Raw genomic sequence first — 11,058 nt, 5'->3', positions numbered from 1 at the left:
GCAAACCCAGCGCGTCCTGTGGAACCTGCTGAGAGATGTTACCAACTGAAGAAAGGGGTTTTAGGAGAAAACACACTTCTTGCTTGTGTTTGGTTTGAATTCCAGTCATATATATAAGACAGTGACCCTGTTTTAAAAGGGTCTCACAAAAAAACCCAAAACTTGAAGGTATCTTTAAATTTCAAAATAAAAACAATATTAAAACTTAAAGTAAATGTGGCATCTTTTCAAGAAGCCTCTAGTAGAGCTGCCACTCACTTGTAGAAGAAAGTAAGTTGATTTCAAACCTGAAACTTACCTTGCTGTCCATGATATTTGAAGAGCAATCCACAATTCCTTTTTAAACATGCAGAACCTAACTGGGTTACTTAACATATAGGGAAAGCTACATGTAATAATTCTAAACATAACAAAAGTAAACTGTTGAGAGACTATGTAATTCTGCATATTTAAAACAGATATGGTATTTCACTGCTCAGCTATACTGCAGGAAGACTGATGGGAAAAAATGAAGTGGCAATACTGAGTTTCAGTAGGTCATATGCATACGAAGTGCATTTAAGGTGGTTTTAGACTAAAAGTAATGCCTATTAACCAAATCAGACTATCGTTTTAAGAAAACAAACATGGACCTACAGCTGCACCAGACTGTTCCCTATTTATGTATGTTTGATCTATGATGAAATGTCTATTCACAATACCTTACACCACTCACACTGCATGACTGTGTACCAATTTGTAAGTCTGCAGGTACAACATCCTATGTTCCTTCATAAGAAAATGTATAAATATGAAAAAGCATGACCCTACTGTAATATAAAAGCCAACAGCTTCCAGTTTTATGTGTATCCCCTTTCCAAAGCACTGCTCCTGCAAGTATAACAGGTATCTAGCAACTCCCTTTAGTAAGAGCATGAAAGGTCTAATGCTTCCCGCTCATTAACAGGAAAGCACTCGTGGCAAGAAACAGGAATTCAGTAAGAAACTAACCTGTTTGGGGCCTGCCCCCTGCCCACATTTAGAGCCATCATCATCAAGCTAGATGGTTATTTTTGGTGCAGCCTCTTGTTTAAAGAGAAGAGAGGAAGGAAATGCCCTGAATTAGAAAGACCAAATCAGTATGTGAAGAGGTTAAATATTCTAAGAACAAAAAAGCCTCTTATCAAATTAACAATAATATAAAAATAGATCAGTCTTGGTAATGAATCTTACATGTTCATGGTTTCCCATTTTTTTTTCAGTGCACACTAATGAAAATGATACTTCATATTTCATACTCACGTATTCCAAATGACACTGAATGGCAGTTACACAGAATGATTATCTGAAGACTAAGGACGTGTTAAGGTGTAAAGCCTTGTTGTACAGTAAAGTCCAGACTGATGACTAGTACACCCAGTTCTGTGGCATAACTTGATATTTTTCCCCCTCTATGCACTGTATGTAACTCTTGAAGTACATTTCCATCACAGAATGGATCATACTATGGTACGCTGCACTGAATACCCAGTGGCAACACACAATTTGCTAATGGATCTCATTCTTAGTATACTCTTAATCTGTGCATTCACTAACATTAACACACATAGCGTGTATTAAATCGCATATTCAGATGTTGTAACGTTGACAAAAAAGGCTTTTTCTACCCCAAATTTCCCAAGTTTATCTTGAAATAATTCTGTTACTGTGTGTTGAAAGCAAAAGAGTTAAGAAAATTACTTTCTATATTAAGAACTACTCAGCAGTATGTAATTTTTGTTTTACCCTCCCAGCATCAGACACAAAATACATTTTGTTATCACTGAGAAGTAAAAACACTAAGTAAGAGATAAACACTACAAGTGACTTTACAAAGCAACATTTTACATTCTGAAAGAGGAAAATTTGTTGAAGTACTTGCATAAGCCAAAGCAGAGATGCTACAGTGAACATTCCTTCCTCCTTCCACTGCTGAAGAAAACCCCAACTTCCACTTTTTTAATATGTCACAACTGCTTCTAAATACTTACTTACCCGGCTATTTAACACTCCAGCTTAAATTTTATATGTCTTCCTCACCCAGATGCCTTCAGTCTCATTAGGAAGAGTACAAGCTTACATCCAATGCGTAAATAATATAAATGATGAATATACAGCTTTTGTTTAAGGCAGAAGAAAATAATCTGAAGTTTCACAAGTTGATCTTTCACGGAAGAATCTCAACGAGGACATTAGGTAATCTGTCACACAGTGGCATTACAATGCATTTGTTGCATTTATCTTGCTTAACTGCTACTAATGACAGAGAAAGAATGCCATATTAGCAGGACAAGGAACACTCGTGAAGTTCACTCTCCCTCTTCTCTACATTTACTACAAATAGAGCAAGTTTTGAATTTATTTAGAATTTGGAGGATTTTCGGTAAATGCTGATACAAAACTGTATGGGAAAAAGGGGGAAATAATTTCTTAGGGTAACATCAAGTTCCAGGGGGGGAAAAAAAAAAAAAAAAAAAAAGAGGAAGGTTGCAGCATCTAAGTATATAAAACAAAACATTCTCATGCGAACTCAAGCACAACATAAAAGTAATGCTTTCATGAAGTTACACTTCAACTTAAAAAAAAGAGAATATTTTGTGGTGTGTAGTATTATAGGGATGAGAAAGAATATATTGGGATCACATCTGTATTTGCAGGCTTCTTGTCACCTGACAGAAAGCAGGACATAACTTGGAAAAACCCCACCCCTAATTTGGGAACACTTGTTCATACAGAAAGCAGTGTTAAATATAATTGCACGCTGCACAAGACTCCAAAAGAACGTCAGCCCTTAAATCAAATATATACATTTTTAATATCTGAAATATTTACACGGTGGAACCTTTACACGATCCCATTTGTTAAGAACAGTGTTTTCAAGTGTCCTCTCCAAATACAAAGAACTAGTAACTCAAGGTCACGGTTATGTTTTCTGAACAGGTCAACCTGTATCCTTCAGTTAAATACAATATAGAGATACTGGAACACCTTTACTTAATTTGTTTGCTATTAAGAATTGTGTTTAAAAATTAAAAAGGTTGTTGAGACAGTTTGCTCCCTGGAACACAGTCCTCCTGCAATCAAAACAGCTCACAGCACATTATCGATTTGTCTGCTTACCCAGGTATGAGATAAAAAAATGCAGTTTACAGTACATCTCATCATTTATACCATATCAACCTATCCATAAAAACTCATATAAACAAGGCAGGAAAATATCACCTTCTTTTTGTGGACAACAGACTGCTTACAGTAGAAAACAAAAGTTGGGGCTAGTCTAATAGTATGGATAAAAACAAGACTTTGTTTGGAAACTTACGGTTTTTGTCAGCTGCTATGGTCAGCTACATCCAAACACGTATTTTTTTTCTAAATACTAAAAAAAGGCTTTTAAAAATAATTTCTTTAAAAAAAATCCATTTATTTTGGAGACAGAAGGGATAATAGGGAAGGGCTAAAATGAAACTGAGCGGAATATATCCTGTTTAAAAAAAAAAAATCTTTAAATAGCACTTATTTAATTGAGGTCTTACTCTTGTTTTAACTGAGCAAAGAATAAAAAACTTCCTGCAATTTCTAGGAAAGAAGCAGAGCATCTGCAAGAGATTACGTTCCCAGCTTCATTAGTAATTCTAAATGCGGAACAAGGTATCAAGGCTTCTGCTGGTTCACATCGGAATGAAAAGTCTGAGGGAATTCCTCTTCCAGAGTCAGCTGAGGGGACCAAATGAACACACAAAACTGTTCTGTGAAAGCAGCTCAAGCCACTTATTTTTAAATTGTTTTCTAATCATTCCTTAAATAAAAAGAGGGAGAGTATGCAAAAAAAAAAGGCGCACTGATAAATTTGCAGTAAAATAATTTGTCTTCATCTGTAACTGATACAGTTCCACATTAAGTGCAAATGTTTTGCAAAACAGGGGCTTTTTTTCCATAATATTTACAAGAATCAGAGTAACATAACAAAATTACCAGAGAACATGTACAGTAGCTGCAGCTTATAAAACATACCGGTAATTGTACCTTGTGAATTATAAAGAGAACCGATGCAGGATTCAGGTAACTAACTGAGAAGGGTAAAAGTGGCCTCAGAGCAGAGGACAAAAAAAATTCACATTTTCTACATAAAAAAATACAGGTCTCAAGTCTCTGAGAACAGAGAAAATTCAAAGTCTCTGAATGACGGGGGGGAGAAAAAAAAAAGCCCAAAATTGAAATGGAACCCTGGAAGCAAGGAGAGTGCTTTATTTCACTAGACCAATCTTCTTCGCTTCTGTCTCGTATATCAACAACCTCCACATTTTGACTATGAAAACTTCAGCTTCTTCATCTAGTACCTGTGGGAAACAGACATTTTATAAACAATTTTTTAGGTTAGGATTTCCAGTTATAAAGACTAATTTGACACATCAGAACTACAAAGTAAATGTAGCGTAATCCAAGTTAAGCCTTTGAGGGAGGCACTGGCTAAAACTTCAGTGAATTTGTCTGTCCTGCAGTTATCATCTGACTTGACTCTAATTCTATACTGGCAGGTGTTGAGCACTAAGAGATAAAAGTACCAGTATCCCAGTCTCCAAAGTGGCTTGGGAAGAGGCAGAGAAATCGCAGGCTTGGGAAGAATTTAAGAACAAGACACATATGTGGTATTTTCCCTTAATTCTCTCCTAGTCTGTGCTCATTTACAGCCTAGAACTTCCTTGGATATTTATTAAGTATTATTCTCTTCCTCGAAATTATTATCCAGGCTTTTCGTGAATCCACACAAACTTTTAGCACGCACAACATCCTTCAGGAAGTTCCCCAGGGTCACCTACTAATCACACCAAGAACAACTTACTAACTTTCGCTATGAATCCGGCTCCTACCAACTTTGCCTCCAAGTTTCCTTATTGGAAGAGAGTGAACAACTGTTTTTTATTCACCGTTCAGTATATGAAAACATGGTGAAACAATGGCATTATTTTGTAAAGTTTCTCTCTTTTGATACCAGGCAAAAAAAGAGCTTTTACTGATGTAGGGAAAAGACACCTTTTGCTCATCAATTGGAAACAGACTCATTAAACCACTGATTATAAAAATATAGTTACAAGAATGAGAAGGAATAAAAGTTCATATTTCTGATACAGTTCTGTTATTGTTGAGTCTTACCTCTCTTTACTGTTAGGGACAGAATCTTTGTTCTACATTTCTAAATACTGAGAAATTCTCATCAGAGACGAGGAATTTCTACCTAGATGCTGTAACTGCAAAATCATGTCTGCAGTAGCATAATCTGTTTAATCAAAGCAGCTTTTGTATCTCATGCATGTTTTCTATGAACACCAAATACTTCTGTTATGGACTCCTACTTTTCCACAGAATTGACTATTAGCTTCAGTATTAACACAGGTCTGTCAGTTACACAATTTCTGCTTACCATGGCAACATCGTCCAGTATGCTCTGTGGTGAGCTGTGAGCCATAACCTGAAAGAAACAAATGTTTTTAGCCAAGTTCTTGAAATTCCCTGCCATAGACTTGTCATGACAGATTTAAAAAGGCAAGTTATTAGAATTTAGTTTATAATTTGATGGAAGAAGCTACAGAGTTTAGTTTAAACAAGTCATCCAACAGCTAAAAGGTATAGCAGAATGACTTCTAATTTAACTCTAAAACCTTAGTGTTTGCTTACTACTAAAGCAACAGCAGCATCCAAAATGCTTTTTAAGAAGTTTATCTAGTTAGTCCAAAAATGTATGTAAAATCAAGCTACTGGCTTTTTTTCCCCTGAATTCACAAAAATCCTAGTTTTAAGTTAAAAATCTTAATGGTCAATGAGATATTAACTCTGAAATCTAATGATAAAACTATCAGTTAAAATAGCTGCTCTTGTCAACTGCTGATTTCTTTATCCAATTCCATATGTTTATCTAACAGATAACACAGAGCATCTGACATGTACATACGGTACGTAAGCAAAGGAGGTAAGTTGTACAACACTGAGGTATACGCTGATTCCAAGTACACCAACTGTCTCTGCTGACCAATATCACAGATTACAGAGAAGGTAAGAACAGCCTGCCTTCCAATACAGATACGGCAGTAATTGCTGCAGCTTAAATACAGAGCAAAACCCAGACTTCGTAAAAGTGGAAGACATTAACCTTAGAACAAACAAAGTCAACTAGCGTGGCTTCTTCTTCACCAATATATTCTATTATTTTCTTGTTAATCCATGGTCTAATTCGACGTTCCATTAATGTCTGGAAACAGAAAAAAAAAAACCAGAACATATTTTCCGTAAGTTTTAGTGTCCTGAAACAATACTGCCAGATAGGCAGCTAGAAGACCCAAACAACTATTTAGCAAGATACATTTTTGCTATCAATATAATCCTTAGCGATTTGGCATCTGCAGTATTTCTGACGGCCATTCAAACATGTTTTTACAGGACCTTTTCCCCCACCTTCCATAAAACTGCTAGACAATTTGTAGTAAGAATTCAGGAGATAGCAAACAAAAGTAAGCAGGCATACTTCAGAATAAGCATTGTATATGGACAAGAAATACAGTACACAAGTTTGATTCCATTTGATGCTGCTGCTCCAATCTACTGGGGTCCCAGAAACATTGGATTTCTATTCAATTCCAAGGTTTGTTCAGAAAAATTATGCTTTTTTGTGAATGGTTGAAAGAAATCAACTTACTGAATCCACAATTGACCAGTCAAGAGGATAAGCAAAGAGCTCTGGTTTTGCTGTGGGAATCTTCTCAATGAGGCTCTTAATATGTTTGCGTTTTTCTTCTGTATTGACACTGCCTTTGATACTGCTTTTATCTTCATCTCCATAATCCAGGGGGACGAGTTTCCTTTTCCGGGGTACGTCATCACTGTCTTCGTCATCAAATTTATTGAACACACTATCCACAGCAAGCTTCTTCCTTTTTACAGCATTGGGCTGATTGGGACTATTACAGGCACCTACAACCCAAAAGACAGAATAACATATTCATAAACTGCAATCAAAGCTAATTTGCTCTTCACACATTTCTCAAGGAATATCGGTTTGTATGTATGTAAATGTCTGTGAATGCTTAGCCTCAGTGTTTTAATCTCTCCAACTCTGTTATAGAAACGGCAAAAGCGCTAAAGACCTCAGAGTTTGTTTAAGATTTTTGAAAAATACGGTCTTCTTTCTCTTCCCTGAAACAAATTAGCACCCTCACTGAGGGAGGACTATAGCATGAGTTCAAACCTTTGCAGAGAGAGAGCACAGAAGTGAAAAGCTGCAATCAATCTAGCTGTAGGAAAAGCTTTAATTAGTTAGCCTAATACCATACAGTCTCTCTTCATTTAAGATCTAATACTATGTGAGCTCAAACTGCAGGCCTACCATAATTTATTCAAAATAATAAATGCAGAAATGTTCTGGAATAAAAATATCCTTAGTTCTGCTACTCAGAACAATTTTTTATAAAAAACACTACGAAATTACTAAAGTACTAAGGAACTCTACACTCATGTTCCATTTGCAAATGTCACCAATTCATTGTACTACTCTATGAGAAAGAAAAAATAACCTAATTTTCATTTTTCTTCTTGTAAAAGCATATTTGTGAATAAACATAAGAACTATCTAAGGCTTAAATCTAACATATACCGATGAAAAGTACCAATGAGTTTGAAAAGAGATATTTAGAGTTCTATTAAGGTGGAAAAGTGTGTGGAAATAACTAATCCCAGCTCAGAGCATTCCTAATAAAATTAAACCTTGAGGATGCCAAAACTTCCCTCTCTTTTCCCATCTAGATTTTGCAAGAAGAGAGACCTATAAAATGTACCTACTGGATAGGAGAAATTGAGCACAGCATCTGGATAACAACAGCTTGATATAAGTATGTCAAAACATACAACATATTTTGAAAACTATGTGGCTAAATCAGCCTGACATTTTTTCATTCTTATCCAATATGGAACATTAAAATAAAATGTAGACTTGCCTAATTTGAGGCTAAGTCCTATTTTGGGCCGATGCTCCTCTGGCTGCTGTTGATCAGGTGAATTTTCATGAGGGATAATAATGCCACAGGGCGATTCATCGCCAGGTGTGTTAGGGGTTGCATTTCCACTAGCAGAAGAAACAGATGGGGCAGAACTGATAGGTCGTAAAGTTGGTTTAAGGCAGGGCTTTTGTTCAGGCTCCTCCTCTTCTTCCTCCGGCTCTTCTCTTTTCTCTTCTTTTTCTGCCTTTTCTTCCTCTTCCTCCTCAGACTCTGGCTCTTGTTTTATTTGTGGCTGCCTACGCCGCTCAGCCTCCTGCTCCATCTACAATGAAACAGACCATTAACAAAAAAGAAGCTTTCTCAAACACAGCTATGTTCAAAAAGAATCTTAAGATCCTCTGTTTCCTAAAGAAGTCTCTGTTAGTCAACAAATACACGTAACTGGCATTATAATCAAGAAGGGTGAATAATCAGAATTTGGTTTTGAACTCCATCCAAACATAGATCTGGAAAATTATTTCTTGTTTCCAGTGTTCTTACTGCTTATCTGGACTTCTTTTAAGAAAAAATAAACAGAGCAAATATTAACTATCAGATCTCTTACACAATTTTGCTCAATACCATTAAAATACCAAGCACTCTTTTCTCCCTGTCAGACCAACAGCTACTTACCCTCTGGAGTTCTGCATCTGGATCTGGGTGTCCTTCTGCCAGAAGGCGCTGCCTAATTTCTTCTAATTCTTCCTTTTCCCTTTTCCTGTCCCGTTCATCTGCTTCCATCTCTTTCTCTCTGTCTCGTAACCTCTTCTGAAGAGCACTACCCCTACAAAAGACATGGATTTTATATTTCAAAGAACATTCAAATGAGAACCTTGTAACGCAATACAAGAAATACCTGATAGAGGTGTACCTTCCACTAAATGAAGATAAGATTCATAAGAGCATCTGCTGTCCTCTATTTTTGTAACAGAAGAAACTGAGATACAAGTTCCCTACATTACTACACAGAATTTACCCCATCACATTAAACAGATGTAAAGACTGACTGCCAATCTTCTAAAAAAAAAAAAATTGTATAGGTTTTTACTTGACGAGAATCAGTTCTGCCAAATTAGTTTGATGCAAATTTTAGTTAGACACATGCTGAAGGATCTTCCCCATCCTTTGAGTCAATAAGCTCATTCTTTGTACAATTTACAGCTTCCTTGTAGCAATTTTCTTAGAGGCATGCTTGATCTCTTCTCTCTGCTGACTTCTGCTCTGCCTCACCCACAAGTGAAGTGGTAGGAAGGAGCAGCTACTCCCAAGCATTAACAAGTAGCAAGAAGTTTTCCTTTTCCCTCTGGTACTTAGCAAGTGACACTGCAATAATTCAGATAATTATATGACCCTTACATTGCCATATAATCACTCAAATATAAACTCGATAAGCCTCTGCCAACAAAACCCATAACTGTCAAAACAATGAAGATTTTACTGTGAGGAATCAATACAAAGAGATACCTGTAGTATTTTGGATCATCTCTGTCATCATCATAATCTTCCAAGAATTCTTTTAACCGTTTGGCTTCTTTTGCCTGCAAGAAATTGAACCATAAGCAATGTTATAAAGTTACTTCTAATCGTTTAAAAATTAGTAACATTAAATACCTGCTATGCTTACAACTAAAGATATTGAGTTTTCCAGAGAGAAAATTGAAAGCTTTTGGAATTGCATCATCTTCCAGGGATCTGTAAACTTCCTATCATACATTCAATAGCAGATAGTACATCCACTAGGTCCACCGCAATCATGTCTCTGATTTGCAGACTACTCTTCTGTTTTTAGCATGTCAAATAAATACACACACACCTTTTTTTTGGTTACATCATGAAAGAAGAACCACCAATTTGCTGTTCTTCAAATCTGTAAGTCTGGTATTGGATATTTTTAGCATGGCAGTTTAAGTGTATTTTATCAGTACTGTTTTGTTTCAATAGCTGTGCCTTTTGAAAAAAAACTTTTGAAAAAGATTTAGTTATGCACAAAACCAAATCTAATGGATACTTCTAGGATAAGCTCTCCCCTGCTGTGTTACTAATCCAACCCACGTGGCACTATATCAATGCACAGGCCTAAAACTGAAGGGGATGAGGAAGATGGAGGAGAGATACTTTTCCCCCTCCGCTAAAATAAAAAATAAAAAAACCAAAGCAGTTCTTTAAGGTGAATATAGATTAGGACATTCTAACCTATATCCAATATTTAGAACAGTAAGATATTCCTATGCTAATGACTTTGAGAAACAAATTACGATCACAATTGGAAATAAATACAGCACAAAACTTAACACTGCTCTCTACAACTGCCATCCACAGCCAGCATCCACAAGGACTGTGAATAGAAAATATCCTTGAGTCATTCTCAAACTTTTTTTTTTCCCTTTCAAGCATTCAGGGGGAAAAAATAGATTCCACATAAAACAATGTAGTTTCTAATTTTCTATTCATTTTTTCTTTCTTTTCTGTGTCTTTCTGCGTATTTTTCTTTGAAGCAATTTCCAATTCATCTCCCACTTAGAACTCTCGTATCTTCTCTCCTTCTCTGGGATAATTATTAAGTGAAATAACACCACCATAATTTAAAATAACTTCTTTAGACTAGCACAAAACTATGATATTACAGAAATATCTGTCTTACAAAGGTGCCTTTTCAGACAAAGCTTCCATGCATTACATTGATAACTGTGATAATTTCACAACTAATGAACTTGAGACAGAAATTTAGAAAGTGTTTTAGATACATTATAGAACTTTATTTTATGTATTATAGAAGGTTCGGGCACATAAGCACGTTGGAAGTAAAAAGACTGTTCTAGTTCCACCTGCATGACATAGAACATCTAATAAGTTTTGCCACAAATTTGACACAAACTCAGGTTACAGATGTAATAGTGCATGACGATCAAAGCACAGTATTTTACAGCTACCTACTTCTCATTCTTTTGCCTTCACAAGACCAAACCACTAGGGTTTGTTTTCCAGACTCTCAATACTACTCCCACTTATTAGACAT

General features: G+C 36.0%; 1 protein-coding gene across 4 annotated transcripts in view; it reads right to left on the bottom strand.

Moving 5' to 3' along the window:
* Window positions 1-2,513: 2,513 nt before the first annotated feature.
* Window positions 2,514-11,058, bottom strand: part of RBM25 (RNA binding motif protein 25) — a 34,505-nt gene continuing 25,960 nt past the window's right edge. For 3 of the 4 annotated variants that reach the window (XM_065635932.1, XM_065635935.1, XM_065635933.1), the window contains exons 13-19: window positions 9,507-9,580; window positions 8,676-8,826; window positions 8,001-8,325; window positions 6,707-6,981; window positions 6,164-6,262; window positions 5,438-5,485; window positions 2,514-4,355 (exon numbers count right to left, since the gene is read on the bottom strand). In XM_065635932.1, coding sequence (XP_065492004.1) covers window positions 4,263-4,355; window positions 5,438-5,485; window positions 6,164-6,262; window positions 6,707-6,981; window positions 8,001-8,325; window positions 8,676-8,826; window positions 9,507-9,580 — 1,065 coding nt within the window. In that variant the 3' untranslated portion in view covers window positions 2,514-4,262. The remainder of the gene's footprint in view (window positions 4,356-5,437; window positions 5,486-6,163; window positions 6,263-6,706; window positions 6,982-8,000; window positions 8,326-8,675; window positions 8,827-9,506; window positions 9,581-11,058) is intronic. The other variant, XM_065635936.1, reaches the window with a different exon arrangement.

The sequence above is a fragment of the Caloenas nicobarica genome, chromosome 5 (genome assembly GCF_036013445.1).
Source record: "Caloenas nicobarica isolate bCalNic1 chromosome 5, bCalNic1.hap1, whole genome shotgun sequence".
NCBI lineage: Eukaryota > Metazoa > Chordata > Aves > Columbiformes > Columbidae > Caloenas > Caloenas nicobarica.
The sequence above is the reverse complement of the archived record's forward strand: the minus strand, read 5'-3'. Positions and strand labels throughout refer to the sequence as shown.